The sequence below is a fragment of the Bacillus rossius genome, chromosome 7, assembly GCF_032445375.1.
Source record: "Bacillus rossius redtenbacheri isolate Brsri chromosome 7, Brsri_v3, whole genome shotgun sequence".
Lineage (NCBI taxonomy): Eukaryota > Metazoa > Arthropoda > Insecta > Phasmatodea > Bacillidae > Bacillus > Bacillus rossius.
The window spans coordinates 29,327,368-29,352,486 of NC_086335.1; the positions used below are offsets into that span (position 1 = coordinate 29,327,368).

The window sequence follows — 25,119 nt, forward strand, 5'->3', positions numbered from 1 at the left end:
TACTAATATCTATAAATTTACCTATTAACATTTATGTCAATATGTTAAACAATTTAATTTAATTAATAAAAAATATTCCAATCGATTTAATTGATTACTTCAATTCCTATCTATATTTTAATTTCAGAATGCAAATTGTCTAACTCCTCATCTAATTTTAAATTTCAGGTTGTAATTTGTCTAACTCCAAAAAAGCTTCTCAGCTGATACAATTTTAGTACGTCGACATATTTTTATATATGTACTCAACAATAAACACATTTTTAACGATATTAAAGGTTTTCATTAAATAATTTATCATTTTTCTTTTAATGAAAATTTTTTGGCTCTCCTGAAAAATTTACAAAAATGGAGTTACAAAATTTACTGCTGAGAGCGTCGAAATTATTAAATGAGTTCAAAAGCTCTGATCAACTAACCAATTTCAAAATTAATTATATAATTTTAAACATTCTGGAAATATGTACACGCACCTATGAAAACACTCTGTACAATTATTTCCACATTCTAAGGGAAAACATTCAGTTCTTGAACTTTCGAATTCCACGTGGATTTAAAACAAATGCCATCCAATGTAAACGTAATTAGTTATCAAGCGTGCAAGCTTGGAAACAAAATAACTCCAAGAATATCTTCTAATGACTTAATCAAAAGTACGCAAAATTACAATAAAAAATATAAAATATGACCTGAATGCTGAAGAGGTGCCTTAATTAAACTAGAACAGAAAATTTTTGCACTTTCAAAATTCGCCATGTTTATGTGGAGGTATCTGAATCAATGAAAATCCTTATCACACTAAGTATAGAATGGGCTATCCAGTTAGTTATGAAGTAAACAGCCAATGAGCAGGGCTCACTAATCAAAGTTATTTAACCCGTCGATCCAGTTTACAGAACTTTCGTACGATGACAAATTAATATAGTATATGACAACTATTTTATATATGTTGTCATATAATTAAACGTAAAGTCGATAACTGTTGATAGGCCTGAATTACTATTCTGAGTCAAAGTACAGAAATTAAAATATAATCGTAGTTTTTGAGAAGAAATGTTATCAAAAGTTTTTGATTTGCCACCCTGAACCAAATAATTAGATAATGTGAAGAAAAAAAATTTTGCTACGCAATCATAAATAACCCTACTATTGATAACAATGAAAATTAAACTAAACATGCTATACTTTTGGGGGGTGGGGGAATTTTATTACGAATTATGAGGCAACAAGTATTAATCGTGTAATTTTGACTAGTAATATTTACCCGATTAAAATGTTTTGCTGTGTAAGTCTTCAAAATAATGTTTTCCCCCAAATCTAGCATGTTTGATTTCATTATGAATTGTTATCAGTAGGGTTATTTAGGATTGCGTAGAAAAAAAGTTTAGCCACAGTATATAATAATTTGGTGCAAAGTGGGGATTTCAAAATTTTTCTTAATTTTCTTACTAAAAACTTTGACAGGTTTTGTAATTATATTTTATTTTTTATATTTACAACCATAGTTTACTGTTCCATCAACTGTTCTCAGCTTGACGTTATCAGAATCTCCGTTGACAATAATATACTATTTATATTATTATATTTATCTAAACATGAGATTTATTTTATAGTAATATAACTTATTTCGAATATATTTAGTTTAAAGATATATAATTATAAAGTATCTTGTTATAAATTAGATTATATTTGTTTATTAAATAGTACAGTAAAAGGTTTAAACCTGACTTGTTCAGGACAACGGCCACGTCACTACAGTTATTTTGCCGGATTATCGAAATTAATAATGATAATAATAGGAATGCCAAAAAAATAACTATAATTAAAATGGTACTTCAAACAAGATGTAATAAGCAGCTGATTATAATATAAATACGTATGAGCGTCTTCTAAAAATCATGACTGAAACATACAAGTCAAAATGTGAAACGTAAGCTTCTAAAAATAAAACTGTACTGAAATGAAAACCGAAAGTAAAAATAAACTCAGAGCAAATGAAAAACGCCGGCAGCACAGTAATGCAACCCGGTGGACAATGTCAGGGGCAGGAATCCACCCGAAGAAAATCTAAACGCAAGTGGCTTAGTAGTGCCGGATTAGAAAATGTACCGAATCATAGAAAGCCGGATTAGATACCTTTTACTGTACACCTGTGCTTTAAAGGTTAGACCTATAAACGAGTAAACTAGTGCAAGTGATCGTTTTTGTCCAGATTGGCCATCTCCAGTCCGTACTAATGAGCCTCGAACTGTTCTGTTTGCTGCAGCGCACCGGCGCATGCGCACCGTCACCAACTACTTCCTGGTGAACCTGAGCGCAGCCGACCTGATGATGTCGCTGCTCAACTGCGTCTTCAACTTCATCTTCATGATCAACTCAGACTGGCCGTTTGGCGCCACCTACTGCGTGCTCAACAACTTCATCTCGAACGCCACGGTGGCCGCGAGTGCCTTCACTCTTGTCGCCATCTCCGTCGACAGGTCGGTGTCTCCCAAGAATTTTTGGCACTGTATACAACCTCTTTGGTGGCACCCAAGTAGATTGTGCATTATTCCAAACCTCTTTGGTGTCTCGTAATGATATTGTGCATTGTTTCGAACCTCTTTGGCGTCTTTCAAGGAAATTGTGAACTGTTTGAATCCCCTTTGGTGTCACCCAAAGAGTTTGTGCTCTGTATACAACCTATTTGGTGTCGCCCAAAGAGATTGTCCATTGAATACAACCTCTGTGATATCTTTCAAGGAGATTGTACACTACTTTGTATCTACTTAGTGTCTCCTAAGACGATTGTTCAGTTATCAACCTCTTTGGTATCTCCTGATGAAATTGTGCATTGTTTCCAACCTCTTTTGTGTTTCCCAAGGAAGTTGTACGTTGTTTCAAAACTCTTTTTTATTTCACAAGAAGATTGAGCAATGTTTCCAAACTCTTTAGTATTTCCCAATGAGATAATGCAATGTTTCCAACATCTTTGGTGTCTCTCAAAGAGATTGAGCACTATGACCATATTTGGTGTCTTCCAAGTATATTGTCACGTGCACCTTCAGAGGGGGGGGGCGAGAATCGTAGCTCTTTACATAGAAACAACTCGCTTGGCATCAACTAGTCTTAACTTCATAAAATACTTTACTGTACCTAGGATCATAGGTTCGTCATCCCGTACAGGATGTCTGGTGAGAGCTGAACTAAGGAGATTTTGCAAAATAACATAATACTTAATTAAAATTATTTTATTCTTAAAGTCAAATACTCAACATCATTTTAAAGAACATTTAAATAGCGGGATTACAATTTAAAACAATAATCTCTTTACTTCCTTAACGATTGAACGAACGACTTTACAAGAGAGAGAATGAGAGAACTTCACTAAACACTTCCCTAGTCCTTCCGAATACCTCAAATCATAATTAATACTTAAAATTAAAACAAAGATAAGTCCATACTCACATTTTCCGAAAAGCCTTTCTTGATCGATTACTTTAAAAAAATAACGTAGGGGCCTCTCCTGCCCTTGAAATCCCGAACGAACATTACATTTTAAAAACTATGACGCGTGACCCCTGACGAGGGCCATAGCCTCCGCCCGAAAGCTTGACGACTACATTATGACCTAACTTAAATTAAACGACTCGTGGCCTCTGGCGTCGACCATAGCTTCCGCCCGAAAGCTTGAATTCCTACATCACGAACGAACTAACAACTCGTGACCACAGGTGAGACGCATAGCCTCCGCCTGAGTGAGCCTGAATTCCTACATCACGAACGAACTAACAACTCGTGACCACAGGTGAGACGCATAGCCTCCGCCTGAGTGAGCCCCAAGTCACCACTCACTTGCGCTTAAATTCGCGCGCCCTGCCGCGCCTACCATAACAAAAGCTCGTTATTGAAGTCAAATTTACTAAACAACTAACTAGAACATCTGGGAAGACTACCCCCCCTCTACCCCGATGTGCAGGCCACACCGCGCGGCTTGTTACGACAGCGCGCCCCAGTAACTGCGGCCCGTGGCTGCGCCAGCGCGCGGCCAAACAAACAAACAAAATTCTGCAAGCCCGCAGCGCGCCGCGCCGGCCCCGTGCCCCAATTACATGGTCACGCCACTTGCGCTGACGAGTGAACAGAGCAGCCAGCCCAGAGTCCCGTCAGTAAAGTCCCCAAATTTGATTTCAACAACCCTGCAAAATTTCAACCCGCGACATAACCCTCCCCTCACAGAGCTCGAGCCCCATCGAGCTACCTCAAAATTACAAATTGTCTTTTTCCATTAAACCATAACTATAAATTCCTCATTTCACAAAAATAATAATTTTCTTAGTTCCTTGCTGTCTGAACATACATCTAGATTCTGCATAAGATTTATTTTAAAACAACAAGTATTCATAAAATTAAATGTAAAACTTTTATCTGGTTTGTTCTCACAGGAACCTTCAGAGGCTCGAGTTCTCAATTCTAAAAAAATTGTTCTGTTAGTGAAGCTCTCTTTACAAATTAAATTACTGTTCTTAGTTTCTCAGTATTCGTTAAACAATGTGCAAATTCTTGATAATTATTATTATTTTTTTTTTTCGGTTTCCGTTTATTACCATACTTCTTTCGTTCTTCAAAAAAAATTAAGTGTCCTTACAGTGTTTCAATTAATTAAACTCTTATCTCGTGAAGGTTGGTGCAACTCCTCGAAGTCAGTGTTGTCGAGAAGAGTAGCTCCCTGGGCTGGCCATCAGCAAACACCACTCAACTCCAACAGCTACTGGACTGGCTTCCAGGGCAGCTCACAACTTCTCCCCACATCTGCTTCGGAGTTGTGCCATCCTCATCACGAACAGATTACAATTCTGAAACATCATCAACAGGCATTACCATCACGCCTGACAAATACAAAACTAACTACTAAACTGCAATCGATGGGCAAGGATGCAAACACACAAAAAAATAAAATTAATTAATTCAACTGCTAACATAAAGTATCCCACCCTTAGCATAATCTAATCAGGCAAATAATTTGATAGGAAAAACTTAAGGAAGGGAAACATGACCTCCAATGATTTTCCCTAACTCTTGAGTCTTGATCTTCCCTATACAGCAAATAGTCCCCACGAAGTAACTGGGTTGAAGGTCAGTTCACATGACCCACCCATAACCTCTTCTACTCTTCTTTTCTTCTGGGGGCAACCACAATGCCCACCAATCTCTCTCCATGGTGCCGAACCAGCTATCCCATGAGAGTAAACAACGTAGTCAATAGAAGCGCAGAGGGGAAACACCAATCTCTGGCTTGTCGAGTCATAAAACTGCTTTATCTTCTTCTTCTTCTGAGTAAAAATATCTGACTAACCTTGCTTCTATTCTTCCAAACAGTAAAAGTTCATCAGGTATCTTCATGAAAGAAACATTCTAACTAATAATTCTTCATTTTTCTTCTTCTTTATTTCTGTTAGTTGTAATAGAAGGCCATGTTAGGGAGGTTATAGGGAAAAAGAGTGGCCAATTCCCACCCCATCACCCACCTAGATCATGACTAATTAACTTTTAAACTTTCTATTTCAAACAAATTAAAAAAAAAACATTTTTTTTTCTTCAAACTTTTAAACTATAATTACTTTTACTTCATAACCTCAAAAGCTAATCAATAATTCTAAATGAAATTGTGATTTACTGCATCCTTGTTCCATCCGATCTGTTTGTTTATAACCTTTCTTGTAAAGTATAAAATTTTCAAACATTACTAATTCAAAAAAAATTAAATTCTGGTGTCCTTTGAGTTACAATTAAATTTACTATTTCTTAGCTTGAAATAATTTAAGTTTTCAAAACTATTTCATTGTCTAATTCACAACACCTAAAAATCAACTCAAAACAACAAATCATCAAAATCAATAAGATCATCTGACCTACCTATCAGTACTGTGAACTTGAACTGTTCGTACACATTTATAATAAGCTATTGTATTTAAATTCCAACCTAAATAAGGTTTTAAAAAAAAACTACTAATCCCTCTGTAAATTAAGAAAATTAACTTTAAAAATTAAACTTAAGGTATTAGTTCTTTTTGACAGCTACCACAACTCACTAGTTCCATTACATTACTATAACCTAAAAAGTTCTGTAAATAATGTTTATAACAAAAAAAAACTCCAGTTACTGTCTTCCATAAAAAAAATAAAACTTTACATGACCTTATTAATCTCCACTTGTAAGTCCATGGCTGCCAGCTTTCTCTTCTCTTGAATCTTCAGTCTTGGCTCTTGTTTCAGTGATCTTGTATCTTGTCTCTCGAACTCTTGTCATCTTGTAAACTGGACTGCTGCTCAGCTCATCTTAAGGAATCTGTAACAGTTTCAAAAATACATGTTAATTTAAATTACATAATTCCTGTTCTTTGGTCCTAAAAAAAATTGTATTATTAGTACACATTACCCTGAAACATTATTATTCATTGTTTATTACTTAAAAAAAAAATGCTTTACCATAAAATTCTTTTTTGTTCTTTTCATTAGGCCTATTTATTTTCCTTCTTCTTAATTAAATTCTGCTTCAAATGTTAATCCTAACTTAAGACCTACCATCTATTTATTATTCATTACCTACATTATTTATGTTACCCTAAAATTCCCATAAGTTTCTAATACTTCCTATCAAAGACATTCTCTCAAAAAAAAAATTTACTTGTGACTCTTAACTTAACAAACTTAAAAAAAACTTTTACACTAGACTTAACTTATTATTCATTCTTAGTTACTAAATTTCTATATGTAAACTTTAGTACTTACAAACAAAAACTGCCTATTTCTCTCTACCTCTTAATCTCTTTCAATTATTACAATAATAATGTTACCTTGCATCTTTAAACTTTCTTCTTTTCAATTAAATTAGACATCTCATAACAATAAAAATTCTGCCTATACTCTTCTTATGGGTGTACAACCCAACAACAAAATTTCAAATTCTCAAGTTTCCTTATATTTAAATTATGCAATACAAATAACCTCTGTGGTGCCTGTACCCTTTTAGGCCTACCACCTTCTCCTCTCACAGCATGACAACTCTTATTCCTCGGGGTCTGTATTCACTGTTACAAATCAAATATCTCAAAAAAATTAAAAACAAATTTATTATTTTAAGAAAACAAAAATTTACATTGAATTTACTATGGAGCCTGGAAATCTTAATGTCTCACAGCAGCTAACATGACTAAATCCCATGGAACCCCAGGTTTACATAACCTGTGCCCAAAAATTTAAGCATACCAGGCTTTCTCTGCACTGGTTTTACAGCATCACACACTATTTAGGGCCCCTGATCTGCCATCAGTCCCAAGGAGTTTTCCCACAACCCCTCTCTACACAAGCGCCTACCGCATTCCTCTCAATTGGCTATCGGTTTTACGGCATTCTTTTGGGATCCGACCATCAAGTTAGGGCTAATCGAACACTAAACCTCCATACTTCCAAACTAATGTAAATCAATTAAATTTTCTCTGTAAATTCTAAAAATCAAAAAAAATTATTCCAACATGCCAAAGAAACTTCCAAAAAAAAATTCATAATCTTATCTTCAAACCATTAAAATAAAAATAAATAGATTACTCTGTTTTCTCCTTAATAACTGTAAACTGTCAACAAATATCATGTCGTAAATTTTAACTATGCTTACTGACTCTTAATCAAAAAATCTCATTTGTCCTAATTAATAAACAACCGATTTCCTTAAAATCTCACTGTATCTCTCAAACTCCACTGGCTGAATATCTCAATAAATTCAAAAACAATTATCTAAACTCTTGAAGAAACTCCTCCCCAATTATTCAACTTATTTCACATTATTTTATTTCATTTCTTAAAACACCTTACTCAAAAAAAATTAATTAATTATCTAGCTATCTTCCATTATTATTTATTTACCGAACAAAACTTTCTCCTAAATTAATTTAGTAAAATTCAATTTCACATTAGGCAAGTACACTAACTCTCTACAGCAATGTTTCTCATTTCCCTCCTTCCTAACTGAATCCAATCTTACTTAACCTCCAGGGAATTTACCTCACAAAATAACCAAAAATTTCACTGTAGTGCCTATCTGCTATACGCCCACTACACAGGGGGCTCTAACCCCACCAACAAACTTCATTGAAATGGTACCCTATCCCATACAGGATAGCCACTTCGGTACTACCATGGGGAACTCCTGCCCCAAACTACTCACAACTCTCAGGATTCTCCTGACCCTTAATTCCGTAGTCAGCCCATCTCCTATGGTCTGCGCTACAATTCCCTTTCTTCCCAGGGACACAACGCCTCACCTTAGGGTCCCTCGCCCTAATGAAAACATTAATTTTGTCTCTCTGTTCTTTTGGAGTAAATTCCCTCTACACACAAAATCTAGCCTTCCCAGTTTTCTCAATGCTTATCAATTTTATAGTGTACCTCCTTAATAATGTTTACAAATCCCAAAAAAATATTTTTAAAACCGAGGTAGAATTTAACTAACAAAAACATAAACAACTTACAACGAAACACTTCTAGCCTATACATCATACACTTCTTAAATTAAATTACTTACATACTGAAAGTTCCTCTTCTTCTAAAACACACTTAAATTTAAATTTATTTAACCAATAGTCTATTTTCTTATCGCTAAGTTACCGTACAGCTGATCAAAACAAGGTCACGGCCTGTCCACGTCTCCGTATGAGCCCGTGACGTCACCGAATTCCATCAGGTGCGCCAACCCTCGCTTGCGGTTCCTCCGTTCTCCGCTAGGTCTCAGCACCTCCCCGTCACGTGTTCACTCTGCCACGTCCACTGACGTGTCGTTCTGAAACAACTCTCAACATTTTTATAATTAAAACAAAACATCACTATAAATTCTATAACTCTCTTTTACATAAACTCTCGTTTTCTCTTTAATTCCTTTCTAACGTTTATCCTTCCCTCGACTGATTTAATTCGTACGTCTCGTCTCCTACGCGCACGAAAACAAAACAAACTTCTCTTGAAAATAATTCCTATTTACGACAAAAAACTTTATTTTAAATTATAATTCTCTTAACCTACAATCTTAAAATGAACTTCAATTAAATTAAACCACTTGCATTATCTCTAATAAGCATTTAACTTATAACGTATTCTCCTCACGTAAAAATCCCTGATAAACTCAACGACTTAAAACAACTTATCACTATAAACTTTATCCTTACAAGTATACTCAAATAAACATCTGTTACGTCAAAAAAAAATCTCAAAGACTTCCTCCACTATAGACTAAAATTCCGTAATCCTCTCCTCAAGTAAACTCTTAATAACCTGCTATCAGAAGCTGAAACTAACTTAATAATAAACATAAAAATCTACCTCTCTCTCTCTCCAGAAATAGAACCTATCCGGCGAACTCTACCATTTCTGTCACGTGCACCTTCAGAGGGGGGGGGCGAGAATCGTAGCTCTTTACATAGAAACAACTCGCTTGGCATCAACTAGTCTTAACTTCATAAAATACTTTACTGTACCTAGGATCATAGGTTCGTCATCCCGTACAGGATGTCTGGTGAGAGCTGAACTAAGGAGATTTTGCAAAATAACATAATACTTAATTAAAATTATTTTATTCTTAAAGTCAAATACTCAACATCATTTTAAAGAACATTTAAATAGCGGGATTACAATTTAAAACAATAATCTCTTTACTTCCTTAACGATTGAACGAACGACTTTACAAGAGAGAGAATGAGAGAACTTCACTAAACACTTCCCTAGTCCTTCCGAATACCTCAAATCATAATTAATACTTAAAATTAAAACAAAGATAAGTCCATACTCACATTTTCCGAAAAGCCTTTCTTGATCGATTACTTTAAAAAAATAACGTAGGGGCCTCTCCTGCCCTTGAAATCCCGAACGAACATTACATTTTAAAAACTATGACGCGTGACCCCTGACGAGGGCCATAGCCTCCGCCCGAAAGCTTGACGACTACATTATGACCTAACTTAAATTAAACGACTCGTGGCCTCTGGCGTCGACCATAGCTTCCGCCCGAAAGCTTGAATTCCTACATCACGAACGAACTAACAACTCGTGACCACAGGTGAGACGCATAGCCTCCGCCTGAGTGAGCCTGAATTCCTACATCACGAACGAACTAACAACTCGTGACCACAGGTGAGACGCATAGCCTCCGCCTGAGTGAGCCCCAAGTCACCACTCACTTGCGCTTAAATTCGCGCGCCCTGCCGCGCCTACCATAACAAAAGCTCGTTATTGAAGTCAAATTTACTAAACAACTAACTAGAACATCTGGGAAGACTACCCCCCCTCTACCCCGATGTGCAGGCCACACCGCGCGGCTTGTTACGACAGCGCGCCCCAGTAACTGCGGCCCGTGGCTGCGCCAGCGCGCGGCCAAACAAACAAACAAAATTCTGCAAGCCCGCAGCGCGCCGCGCCGGCCCCGTGCCCCAATTACATGGTCACGCCACTTGCGCTGACGAGTGAACAGAGCAACCAGCCCAGAGTCCCGTCAGTAAAGTCCCCAAATTTGATTTCAACAACCCTGCAAAATTTCAACCCGCGACAATATTGTGCACTATCCCAGAAGCCCTTAAAATTCTCCTCACACATCTGGGAGAAGACAATCTGAGCAGAGACATAGTGAAGCTCACAGAACACTGTGTTTCTTCCACTTTCTTCTCATTCAAGTGACAGATCTACAAGCAACAGGAAGATACCACCATGGTCTCATTTCTCTTTTCACTCTTAGCCAACACTTTTATGGCAGAATATGAGGAGAAAGCAATAAGTACCAACCATCTTAAAACCAAGTGCTGGTACAGGTATGTAGATGACACCTTTGTGATTTGGAGCAATGGTAAAGACAATCTGCAAGACTTCCTGAAACCCCTGAACAGCATGCATCCGAACATACAATTCATCATGGAGGTACAAGTAGAAAGAAAATGGCCCTTTCTAAATGTCTTGGTCACAAGAGGAGAGAATAACCACATAGGCCACAGTGTTTACAGAAAGCCAACCTACACAGACATGTATCTACAGACGAGTTCACAGCACCCTCCATCTCAGAAGAGAACAGTCATCTCAACTTTGGTCAACAGAGCTGCAGCCATTTGCGAAGAAGACAATATTGGGGAAGAAATTAAACATCTAACAAGTGCTCGTCAAGCAAATCTTTATTCTAAATCTTAAATTAGGAAAGCCACAAAGCCACCTCAACAGCAAAAGAGAGAGCATTTTCCTAATAAAGGCTTCATTCCTTATGTCAATGGAATTTCAGACCAAGTGGCAAGAATTCTGAGGAAGCATGAAATTCATACAATTCTCAAACCTATAAACAAGATTGAGTTGTCTCTGATATATGTGAAAGATAAAACTCCAGCTGGAGATCTAGCTGGTGTATACAAGATTCCATGCTTTTGTGGCAAGGTATATATAGAACAAACTGGTAGACGAATAATCACAAGGGTTAAAAAACATATCAGCTACTTTAAACATGAAAACCCACGATTATCTATAGCAGGACACTCCTTGGAAACCAGACACTGAATTGATTTCGACCAATTCCACACTACAGTGATCATACGACAAAACAATAAAATATACATTTGAGAACCAGTAAAAATATTAAAACACCCAGCAAACAAAATTAGAAAAGATGGCTACAAATTAAGCAGAATACAGGCCAACAAGACTAAAGGAAGGCTGTGATTGGCCACAGCTGCAGCCAATCGAGAAACACTGCTCTCACAGACGAGAGTATTAAAAAAGCAGGAGAACCTGTAATAACCTCAGTAGATAACGGCTCCCTGATGATGGCGACTGCAACGTCGACCGATACGTGTGTGATATATTCGCCTTGGATGCAGCTACAACCCAGAAGCCAAGCAACTAAATAATATCCTGTTAAATTCCAAAGCCCACTCAAAAAAGGACATAAATTTTGAATATATTAATAATGATTTATTTTCACTGTCTCGTTAGTAAAAGTCGAGATATATTTGGAATAGTGTTTCACAAATTTCCTAGTAACATTTGAAATGCTATATTATTTGAAATATTGTAGTATTAATTAATGAAATATTTAAATTATTAATTACGTACATTTCTGCATTGAATGGTAGTACTCTTAATACAAATTCAAGAAAAATGATCCTTCAAAGTTTCTAGAAAACCATCCCATATTACACCGACGTAAAATAAGATGCCAAAAAAAACACATACTTTTGGGTGGTGCGAATGCCCCTTACTAGACAAAACAGACTGTTAGGATTTATGTAATGTTGTGGGGAAGACTGGGTTTGTAAGGGATAGTCCAATTATGCTTTTTTACAGTTTTATTGATTTCTAATATTTACTTCCCTAATAAATAATCTTACTTAAAATTGCTTGATCACCAATTACTCGCACTTAAAAATGTTTATCCCCAAGTCATCAGTGTATCAAGTTACACAGTCCAAACTCTTCGCGGAACTCACGCGGCACACCCCGTGGAACTCTTGTCACCAAAAACCTGTCACCGAACTACGTCGCGTCGCCGAACTCTCGCCGGATCCGCGGCACCCTCGCCACCAAAACTGTCGCGGGAACTCTCGCCGCCCCCAAGAACTCACGCACCCAAACACCGTCGCGGAGGTCGGCGTCCCAGCTTAAGTAGTCTCTGGCGCCCTTCTAGAACTCACGAGTGCAGCTGGGGGCCAGTCGCGTCATCCCGCGCCGACCCGACGTCCGAAGTGTCGAGAATAGTGTCGTCGCTCGCTCACGTGACTTCACGGGGCAGCCCGCGGAATTCCCAAGGCCGCTCGGCGATATATAACGGCGCCGAGGCAGGACGATGGGCGTGTAGCGGGTTGGAGGGGAGGGGGTAGTGACGACCCTTGTAATCCGGCCAGGTACGCGTGGTATGACTCACGTCGGGGGATGGCGCGTGACGTCAGTGGCCGTGCGGGGCCGCCAGCCAGCTCCGAACCTGGCATCGCGGTCTGGTCTCTCGCGTTCCTAACAATACGTTACAGAACGAGCCACGGGTGTAGTGAACATATGAGTAGAGCACGGGCGAGTCTGCGTACCGAATTGGAAAAATTCGATTAGAGATCTCAATGAAATCCATGATCATCTATGTACTCGGGAAAATTAAAACTGCTTAATGGCTATTTACTCGTGACACCTGTTAACATGGGATGTTTGTGATTCGATAGTCTTAATGAGCGTTGTTCATTGGCACAGAGACCTTCAGGTAAACTGTGGAGCAATCGCGGAAGCAGCATTAATGTAATCATGTTTGGATTCTAGCCCATAGCGAAATTAATCCATGAATTTTTCCGGCCTCCAAGTATTCGTGGCCAAAATCCCCCGGGCTTATAGAAACGTGACCCAGTGTCAAGAAAAAAAAAACGGCGAGAACTGCTTTTAAAATCACAGTTTTCTTTTCAATTTGAATCTCATCACAAGGAAATATTACACATGACTCAAACCAGTTGTAAAAACCTGCGGATACCTTAATTCCTCAAGCTTTGGGTTAGAATTCACCACCCACCACTTGTATTGTCAAAAAAAAAATGTTTGTAGACATGATGACGTAGATATTAGCTAGGTGCACAAAATCACTCTGTACTTATATGCAATATACTGACTTATGCAACAACATTGTATGTAAATTTAAAAGTGATTTAACAATCATTTTCTGTATATCTCCTGAAATATAGTTCAATATTATGTTGTGTTAGGCTAATTATGTTAACCAGACAAATAAATATGCATACTTTATGTTACTAGGAAGTAGATTTAAAGGTTGTAGAATAATTTAATCATTGCCGATTATCAAAAACAATGAACAGTTGTTTGAGGGACGCTTTTACTGGGGTCTTGTGTTTTTCTGCAAAAGAAAGTTTGACAAATATTTATTTTATTTTATTGGGAAGATAACATATTTTACTATGGAAATTTACATAAATTAAAGGGCAATTATGATAACGACTATTAAATTCTTACTTCCCTAAATTTGGTTGTCTTATGCTGGTAATATTATGTATGCATTTGATACACACTAACGACGTATCTTACACAGCATTGTCCAACAAAACTTAAGAGGCAAGTAAGTTAAATAGTTAAACCATAATGTTTTTGATGGAATGTCTTTAATACCAATGGAAAATACCATAGTTAAATATTTTATTTTTTAAAATCACTGAAACAACTGTTCAGTCTTTGCATTAGCCTATAGGCCTACAGAAATGTAAAAATTATCCTCGACACTTATGAAATTAATTGTGCCGTTAAAATTTTTTCAGACACGTGCAAATTAATATTTAACCAAATCAGCACAAAACTTGTGACATTATTAAGGCATAATAATACATTTCGATGTTCAACAGCAGTTTCTGGAAGCGTAGGTATAGATTACCGTGTCAATGATAAATATATATGTCAAAAATGAAGTGAAATAAAACTTAAGCTTCACTTTTTCGAAACTGTCTGATGAAAAGTTAACTTCACGTTGACGAGCTCTGCGAGACAGATGGGGCGCATTAAGGAAAGAAGAAGGCTGGAAGTTATGTTTACATCATCCCGTCTTGAACGGGAACTCGACGTGAAAAGGGGATTGGTTTTGGGGCGGGGGGGGGGGGGGGGGGTAACTCATACAAATGCCTAGCTGGCCTCGCTCTTGAGAAAAAAAAGAAGAAAAGATAAAAGACGTAACTTTCGCTTCGTTAAAACTTCTTCGGAGCTCGGCGGCTAGGAGAGCGATGACGGTGGCTATGGAGTAGAAAGACGGCTCCCGTAGCTATTCCGATATACGTCGCCTTTGTTAACTGCAGCGTGGGAAGCCGTCAGGTTCAGTAACCACCCCCCCCCCCCCCTTTTCCTCCTCTTCCAGGGCCGTTATGACGAAGTGAGCCGCAAACAAGCGAGGTCCACGTATCCACCGCAGAACCACCAACGGTCGGGAAGCCAAAGATTCACTGACGTCACGATCAGTCCCGAACATATCCTAAATTCGCCGCCCGCATCTTTTAGGTCAGATTGTAAACAACCACAACCAAGAATTCACATACTTTAAACCATTTCAGAGTATTTCAGATGTCGTTTACCCAACCCAACTCAAATTTCAATTTAGTTACGATCACCTACGGCTGCAAAAAAAAAAAAAGAACATATTCTCCGAGGAAGAAAGAGAAAAAAGGCCAAAATTTTTGCGGGAATTTTAATTTTCAACAGCAAAAACAACAAAAAATCCGAAAATGCATGAACGCAGATTATTCGATAGAGCTCCGTAAAAACTCTGTCACTGCTCACTGTTGAAGCGGCTCGTCCGCTCAGCGCTATTGTGTTGTAGGGTATATGAAACTATACGCAAGAAAAGTAAAATATAATATTTTTTCAGGCCAAAGTACTTTCAACAGTGGGTATTTTTGTTACGTACTTTTACGACCTATATGTTGTGAGAACTGGGTTCGTATGGGATAGCCAAATTAAGTTTTATTACAGTTTTATTAATTACTGATAATTAAATGACTAATAAATAACAATAATTAAAATTTTCCCATTATCAATCACTGGCAATTAAAAAGGTTTATTCGTAAGTCACTCAATGTATGTCAAGTTCCGCAGTTCTCACTCCTCACTGGAGCTAGGCTCGACAGTGGTTCGCCCCTTACCTCGCGCCTGTCTACACACACACAGTCTCGCGCCACTCAGTCGCACTCTCTCGATCCTGTCGCTCCGCATCGCGTCACTCTCGAGGGGGTCTCTCACCCTCTTCGCCGATGCCGCACTTCCCTTCACTCGCGGAACTCTCAGAACTCTCGAAACTCCCGTGGAAGCCGGTATCGCTTCTTATATACTTGTGGTGTCCTTCTGGAACTGACGAGAGCGGCCGTGACAAGTCGCGTCATCCCGAACCGACCCGATGCCCGAAATACAAAGAATTGTGACGCGTATTCACGACAATCCACATGGTAGCCTCTGTAAGCCCGGAATTCCCAGCCCACTAAAGGTGATAATAGCCTGAAGCATGAGAATACGCGGGTGCGGAGGGGGGTTGGATAGCGAGGATCCTTCTAATCCGGCCAGGCACGCGTGTGGAATGGAATTTGATGTGAGTGCCAATATCACCCTTAAGTTCGAACTTATCAATTGGAACTTAATAGTTGAAACTGCCGTGTGTGAGCAAGGACGGTGAACCGATCGGTCGAAACTGATGGACTGATGAACTGATGGCTTCCCACTAATTCGGACTGCGGGCTCGAGAGTACTCAGTCCGAACTGCCGTGTGTGGTAACAGCGTCTCACCAGTCCAAACTGTCAGTCCAAACATTCAGTCCATCAGTCCATCAGCTGAGTGTCGTGGCAGACGTCTTTCCTTATACTCTTTGTTTGCTTTGATATTTTTTTTCTTCTTTTTTCTAACTCAAAGTGCAACTGCAATTGTAACATCCAAAGTTTCTTCCGTATTATCCGATGAAACAATACATTCAACAAAAAAAGAAACAAAACATACAAGACTGATCGTGAGTGGGGAAGGCTTCAGTTCAGTCCAAACTGTCAGTTCGGACTGTTCGGTCCTAGCTGAGCACCTTGTCTGATCGTGTGTGCAGAGGCCCTCAATTCAGTCCAAACGGTCAGTTCGGACTGAGCAGTCCGAACTGGGAACTGGACTGACCTTGTGTGGGGGCCTTTAGGGCTTCCTTACTTCCGCCAAGTGGATGACGCTTTATTGACGGGCGTTGTGAGTTAAGTGGGGTGCGTGCTCAGAGCGTACTATTGAACTTACGTCGACACTGCTGCGTGATGAAAACCATCATACTTTGCAATAATATATTTTGAAATAATACAGACTGTGTACACATAAGTGTAATTGTGTTTGCAAAAAAAAAAAACAAAGACTTAACTTCAGCAAGCTTCTTTCAGAAATAAAGAAGAAAAAATTTTAGGACATTAATCAGTATATGTGTGAAAGTGTCCCATAAATGGAGCGTGTACAAGAAATTGTGGACTTATAGCGACAGCCATTAAAGTTTAAATCACACATTATGATATGATAATTGTCTAAAGCTTAAATCATGCAAAAGAGACAAAAAAGTAATGCATGCTAAAAAAAATTCTGCATATTTTAACGTAATTAAACGGCCTAAATACTTTTTTTTAATGTTAAAAGGAAGTATATTAATGAACATGGAACATTTACCTAATGGTGTTAAAAATATTGTACACAAAGAAGTGCTTCAAGGCTGACAAATACAACGAATACAAAGGAATTCATTACATTGAAGGAGATACCGAGCATGGCATATATATGCTACGTAAACGTTTCAGCATTTTCAGTAAGCCACGAGGAACTTTAGTCAGGGTACTGGACTGGTATTCAACCAGGGTTTACTTATGAGGAGTATAGCGTTTTATTTATTGCTTCAATTTTTTTTAGTTCTTATCAATGGGGTAATATATTATTGTTGTAAGAAGTAAAGAAAAATATTTAAAAATTTCGCAATTTTTTAGTTTTAAGTAATTTCAGATTCTGTAAATGTGGCATTGCGTTACTGATATTATTCCATTACCCGAGAAAAAGGTTATTTTTAAATTGCTAAAAGTATGTAGGTGTCTTCTTTCCGGCAATTGAACACGGTAATTTATGTTCCTGATATAACCTTTATATTTATATTATATTATAATTTCTATTTTACTACAGGATCATCTGCGAAGGTTAGCAATCTTACAAACATTTATGTCCGCATTGGCGTGAAATGACTAATTCTTAGCTCCAATCGGTTTATACAAGACAGAGTCCAACCAGATCCTTTACAGACATAGTCCTCCTCTTCTTGACAGAGTTTCTGGATACCTTGTTTAACAGTTTGCTTGACATCGTTAGAACTGTAAATTACTGCAGCCGATGTCTTGAATGCACACTTCTTCACTTTGTCATCGAATGGATAAGGCTTTCCATATATACAGTCCAACCACAAGTTATATTTCAAAGGTCCGTTTGTTGCTACGTCATCAGTAAGCTGATTGATTATGTCCTGTCTGATATCATCAAGAAAATTACAAATGTCCTTCGACTCACTTAACGTACTTGGATAATAGTAGTCTTTCAATGTTCCACGAAATGCAGACTGCGCCAAGTAGAAGCCATTATCGTTCACTTGTAATGCTCCGATCACAGTCTTAGGTTTATTTTCATGTTCAGATGCCACAGTAATCGGTTGCTGGACATCGGTTTTTTTACTTGTACGCTCACGAGTCACCAATCTAAACTCAGGAGTCGTAATTGCTGCAGGTAGTTCTGCAGTAGGCGCACGGACTTCACCTTTACAGTTTATCGCATGTCGACGCAAATTATCAATTCGAGTAAACCATTTATGACACTCGTCACAGCGAAACTTCATGCGAGAAGGATTCTTCGTACATTTACTCCTCTCATGTCTCCGTACATCATGTGCAAATGCAAACGTCATGTCGCAGTAGCCACAAGGATGCCTAGTTGAAGACAAACCCGAACCAGATGTCGCTGTTACTGCAACTGTACCATTTCCAGGCATACTCTTATGCACATCAATGCATCGTTGTTGTATAGAAACCTTTACTTTCTGCCGCACAGCAGGACCTTTACATGTCTCCAAGTGATGCTTCAAATTAACATTTCTTGTAAATTGCTTGCGACACTTAATACAACCAAACATTTTACGATAAGGGTTCTTGGCACATTCTCTCTTCTCGTGTCGACGAGCATTACTGACGTTTGAGAAAATCTTGTCACAGTAACGACATCGATGTTCGTTAGTTGTTGACGATTCGCCATCCATTGAAGTCTCCATCGAGGGCGAAACAGCGTTCGTCGAGGGTTCCTGTACAGCCAGCACTACCGGCATTAAAGTCTCTTCTTTTGGTGGTATCACGTCTGTTGAAATCTCCTCCAGTGTTGACGTCGTCGTTGCCAACGGGATCTGCACCTTCTCCATCGTAGCTGTCGTCAAGGTTCCCGTAGTCGACTGTACAACCTCCATCGAGTTCGACGTTAAAGACGGTAAAGATGCCATCGAGGTCTCAAGAACAGTTAATTGACACGACTTATGCATCAGAAGAAACAAACTAGGTGATCCTTACACCGCCGACGTCAGTAACAAACTGAGCGTCCTGCTGTCTAGGACTCGCTTATATACATGCACCGTATGGAATAATACGCTAGTCAAATCTACATTTTGCTCCTATGCTTCAATTGACCATTAGCTGCAAGTGCTCCAACAGCTCCATCAACTCCAACACGTAATGTACGCAATGTACGCGCAATACATGCAATTTACACGCAATAAATGTAATGATTACACAGTACACACAGGAAACGGAACGTGCACACAGTAAACACACAGGAAACGGAACGCACACACAGTACACACAGGAAACTAAACGGACACACAGTACACACAGGAAACGGAACGTACACACAGTACACACAGGAAACTGAACATACACACAGTACACACAGGAAACGGAACGTACACACAGTACACACAGGAAACGGAACGTACACACAGTACACACAGGAAATGGAACGTACACACAGTACACACAGGAAACTGAACGTACACACAGTACACACAGGAAACGGAACGTACACACAGTACACACAGGAAACGGAACGTACACACAGTACACACAGGAAACGGAACGTACACACAGTACACACAGAAAACGGAACGTACGCACAGTACACACAGGAAACGGAACGTACACACAGTACACACAGGAAACGGAACTTACACACAGTACGCACAGGAAACGGAACGTACACACAGTACACACAGAAAACGGAGCGTACACACAGTACACACAGGAAACGGAACGTACACACAGTACACACAGGAAACGGAACGTACACACAGTACACACATGAAACGTAATGATCACACATACAGTAGCGGAAATACACACAGGCTTAGTTGGAAATCAGAATACAAGAAATAAAAACATTAAATTTTTACTTTCAATATTTTATTACTTCTCAACATTACACAAATACAAGTAAAAGAAGCCATTATTGTATGTAGCCAGCTTTCCTCAGTTTTTTGAGTATGAAGGATATTTCTTTGATGCACGGATAGTTTCCTGCACAAAGCGAGCCATGTAGAAGTCTTAGCCGGTCAACCAATATGTTTGGATCTTTCCATGATGTGTAATCAATCTCTTCTACCACCATATTACTTGCTTGTTTATTATAAATACTTTTAATATCACAATCATCCCAGTGATAATAATAAGCATTATCAGATTTATTTATTATAACACGACGTTTCCATCGTTTCGGTCTCAGGACATCGCCACATTCTTCGATCTTGTCAGCTCTAGGTGCTTCATCACAGTCTATGCCTTTGTCAACAGCCTCAGAGTCACTGTAACAATCACTGTAGAAGACATCCTCTTCACCCAGATTACCGTATGAATTCGCTATCGATGATGTTGAAGTGTCTTCATCGTCTTCATGCTTCCTTTTTAGGAGTCCATCATTTTTACAAAGAATGGAGGATCTACTGAATATAGGCTTGAATGTATTCTCACTTTTCACGGTGTTGATACTTCCATTAGTTTCAGTCTTCCCGAAGCCATTAGCATCCTTCAATTTATGTTCTTCCTCACGATCGGGTGAGCTAATACCATCACGCTCAGGACAAGGAAAATTATTGTCATAATGCAGATCACTCTTCTCTAGTCTAGTGGATCCATCGGTGTCCTCTATGCCGTAAGTAGTCTTGACTTTACATGTTCTACCATGTCTTTTTAAGCTGTCAATTCGTGTTAACAACCTGCTACAACGATTACAGCTTAACATGTTGCGTAGTGGGTTTCTAGCACAATCATTCTTCTCATGACGTCTAGCATTCCTTCTCATGACAAAATCCTTGCCACAGTATCTACAGCGGCTTCCTTCCGATTCAGCTATAGATAACAAACCACGATCCATGGTAGCTTCTGTGACTAATGTTAGATACAAACTGTCAGTTTTCTCCAATTGGAACCATTTCTAAATAGAGTTTTTGAAATATTACATCAGCGAGAGTTAAGTTATCTAATGCAAAGCAAATTGATGCAAGTAGTTCCGGCTGTCGTCAACAGATGACGCCACTTGTTGCTTGCAGGTAAATAATATATATTTCATAATGTGGGATGCGGAACGCTCACTATCGATCGCAAAGGGAGGTTGGCTTCGATAGTATCCAAGGAGAAAAAAGTTCGTCCTTCCTGCTAGTGCTTCTCAGATTTCTCACGGTCCGCCATCTTGGATTACGACGTCACGGCGTCCAACTTGGATGGTTGTGACCTTGACCTTTGACCGAAACCACAGGAATGATCGCAAGCACACGGATTAACCATCAAAATATTGATAAGAATAATCAGGAGCACACGGAGAAAACCATCATAATATTGGCAAGAATAATCAGGAGCACACGGAGAAAACCGCCACAAGTTTTCTTTGATATCATTAAAAAAAAAAAAAAAAATTAATAGAAAATTAAAAACAAAAACAAAAAAAAAATTAAACATTCTGGCTTGTACTAGAACTCTATCTTTGCTCAACAATGAGAAGTTCACAAGCTAGCAGAATGTTTGAATTTTTTTTCGTTTTTATTTTTAATTTTCTATTAATTTTTTTTTTGTATTTTAATGATATCAAAGAAAACTTGTGGCGGTTTTCTCCGTGTGCTCCTGATTATTCTTGCCAATATTATGATGGTTTTCTCCGTGTGCTCCTGATTATTCTTATCAATATTTTGATGGTTAATCCGTGTGCTTGCGATCATTCCTGCGGTTTCGGTCAAAGGTCAAGGTCACAACCATCCAAGATGGACGCCGTGACGTCGTAATCCAAGATGGCGGACCGTGAGAAATCTGAGAAGCACTAGCAGGAAGGACGAACTTTTTTCTCCTTGGATACTATCGAAGCCAACCTCCCTTTGCGATCGATAGTGAGCGTTCCGCATCCCACATTATGAAATATATATTATTTACCTGCAAGCAACAAGTGGCGTCATCTGTTGACGACAGCCGGAACTACTTGCATCAATTTGCTTTGCATTAGATAACTTAACTCTCGCTGATGTAATATTTCAAAAACTCTATTTAATAAATGGTTCCAATTGGAGAAAACTGACAGTTTGTATCTAACATTAGTCACAGAAGCTACCATGGATCGTGGTTTGTTATCTATAGCTGAATCGGAAGGAAGCCGCTGTAGATACTGTGGCAAGGATTTTGTCATGAGAAGGAATGCTAGACGTCATGAGAAGAATGATTGTGCTAGAAACCCACTACGCAACATGTTAAGCTGTAATCGTTGTAGCAGGTTGTTAACACGAATTGACAGCTTAAAAAGACATGGTAGAACATGTAAAGTCAAGACTACTTACGGCATAGAGGACACCGATGGATCCACTAGACTAGAGAAGAGTGATCTGCATTATGACAATAATTTTCCTTGTCCTGAGCGTGATGGTATTAGCTCACCCGATCGTGAGGAAGAACATAAATTGAAGGATGCTAATGGCTTCGGGAAGACTGAAACTAATGGAAGTATCAACACCGTGAAAAGTGAGAATACATTCAAGCCTATATTCAGTAGATCCTCCATTCTTTGTAAAAATGATGGACTCCTAAAAAGGAAGCATGAAGACGATGAAGACACTTCAACATCATCGATAGCGAATTCATACGGTAATCTGGGTGAAGAGGATGTCTTCTACAGTGATTGTTACAGTGACTCTGAGGCTGTTGACAAAGGCATAGACTGTGATGAAGCACCTAGAGCTGACAAGATCGAAGAATGTGGCGATGTCCTGAGACCGAAACGATGGAAACGTCGTGTTATAATAAATAAATCTGATAATACTTATTATGATCACTGGGATGATTGTGATATTAAAAGTATTTATAATAAACAATCAAGTAATATGGTGGTAGAAGAGATTGATTACACATCATGGAAAGATCCAAACATATTGGTTGACCGGCTAAGACTTCTACATGGCTCGCTTTGTGCAGGAAACTATCCGTGCATCAAAGAAATATCCTTCATACTCAAAAAACTGAGGAAAGCTGGCTACATACAATAATGGCTTCTTTTACTTGTATTTGTGTAATGTTGAGAAGTAATAAAATATTGAAAGTAAAAATTTAATGTTTTTATTTCTTGTATTCTGATTTCCAACTAAGCCTGTGTGTATTTCCGCTACTGTATGTGTGATCATTACGTTTCATGTGTGTACTGTGTGTACGTTCCGTTTCCTGTGTGTACTGTGTGTACGTTCCGTTTCCTGTGTGTACTGTGTGTACGTTCCGTTTTCTGTGTGTACTGTGTGTACGTTCCGTTTCCTGTGTGTACTGTGTGTAAGTTCCGTTTTCTGTGTGTACTGTGTGTACGTTCCGTTTCCTGTGTGTACTGTGTGTACGTTCCGTTTCCTGTGTGTACTGTGTGTACGTTCCGTTTCCTATGTGTACTGTGTGTACGTTCAGTTTCCTGTGTGTACTGTGTGTACGTTCCATTTCCTGTGTGTACTGTGTGTACGTTCCGTTTCCTGTGTGTACTGTGTGTACGTTCCGTTTCCTGTGTGTACTGTGTGTATGTTCAGTTTCCTGTGTGTACTGTGTGTACGTTCCGTTTCCTGTGTGTACTGTGTGTCCGTTTAGTTTCCTGTGTGTACTGTGTGTACGTTCCGTTTCCTGTGTGTGTACTGTGTGCACGTTCCGTTTCCTGTGTGTACTGTGTAATCATTACATTTATTGCGTGTAAATTGCATGTATTGCGCGTACATTGCGTACATTACGTGTTGGAGTTGATGCAGCTGTTGGAGCACTTGCAGCTAATGGTCAATTGAAGCATAGGAGCAAAATGTAGATTTGACTAGCGTATTATTCCATACGGTGCATGTATATAAGCGAGTCCTAGACAGCAGGACGCTCAGTTTGTTACTGACGTCGGCGGTGTAAGGATCACCTAGTTTGTTTCTTCTGGTGCATAAGTCGTGTCAATTAACTGTTCTTGAGACCTCGATGGCATCTTTACCGTCTTTAACGTCGAACTCGATGGAGGTTGTACCGTCGACTACGGGAACCTTGACGACAGCTACGATGGAGAAGGTGCAGATCCCGTTGGCAACGACGACGTCAACACTGGAGGAGATTTCAACAGACGTGATACCACCAAAAGAAGAGACTTTAATGCCGGTAGTGCTGGATGTACAGGAACCCTCGACGAACGCTGTTTCGCCCTCGATGGAGACTTCAATGGATGGCGAATCGTCAACAACTAACGAACATCGATGTCGTTACTGTGACAAGATTTTCTCAAACGTCAGTAATGCTCGTCGACACGAGAAGAGAGAATGTGCCAAGAACCCTTATCGTAAAATGTTTGGTTGTATTAAGTGTCGCAAGCAATTTACAAGAAATGTTAATTTGAAGCATCACTTGGAGACATGTAAAGGTCCTGCTGTGCGGCAGAAAGTAAAGGTTTCTATACAACAACGATGCATTGATGTGCATAAGAGTATGCCTGGAAATGGTACAGTTGCAGTAACAGCGACATCTGGTTCGGGTTTGTCTTCAACTAGGCATCCTTGTGGCTACTGCGTCATGACGTTTGCATTTGCACATGATGTACGGAGACATGAGAGGAGGAAATGTACGAAGAATCCTTCTCGCATGAAGTTTCGCTGTGACGAGTGTCATAAATGGTTTACTCGAATTGATAATTTGCGTCGACATGCGATAAACTGTAAAGGTGAAGTCCGTGCGCCTACTGCAGAACTACCTGCAGCAATTACGACTCCTGAGTTTAGATTGGTGACTCGTGAGCGTACAAGTAAAAAAACCGATGTCCAGCAACCGATTACTGTGGCATCTGAACATGAAAATAAACCTAAGACTGTGATCGGAGCATTACAAGTGAACGATAATGGCTTCTACTTGGCGCAGTCTGTATTTCGTGGAACATTGAAAGACTACTATTATCCAAGTACGTTAAGTGAGTCGAAGGACATTTGTAATTTTCTTGATGATATCAGACAGGACATAATCAATCAGCTTACTGATGACGTAGCAACAAACGGACCTTTGAAATAT

General features: G+C 39.0%; 1 protein-coding gene across 1 annotated transcript in view; it reads left to right on the plus strand.

Annotated features, from left to right (window-relative positions):
- The window catches only part of LOC134534519 (tachykinin-like peptides receptor 86C), a 292,275-nt gene that overhangs the window by 15,207 nt on the left and 251,949 nt on the right, over window positions 1-25,119 (plus strand). The window contains exon 3 of the mRNA XM_063372998.1: window positions 2,267-2,480. Coding sequence (XP_063229068.1) covers window positions 2,267-2,480 — 214 coding nt within the window. The remainder of the gene's footprint in view (window positions 1-2,266; window positions 2,481-25,119) is intronic.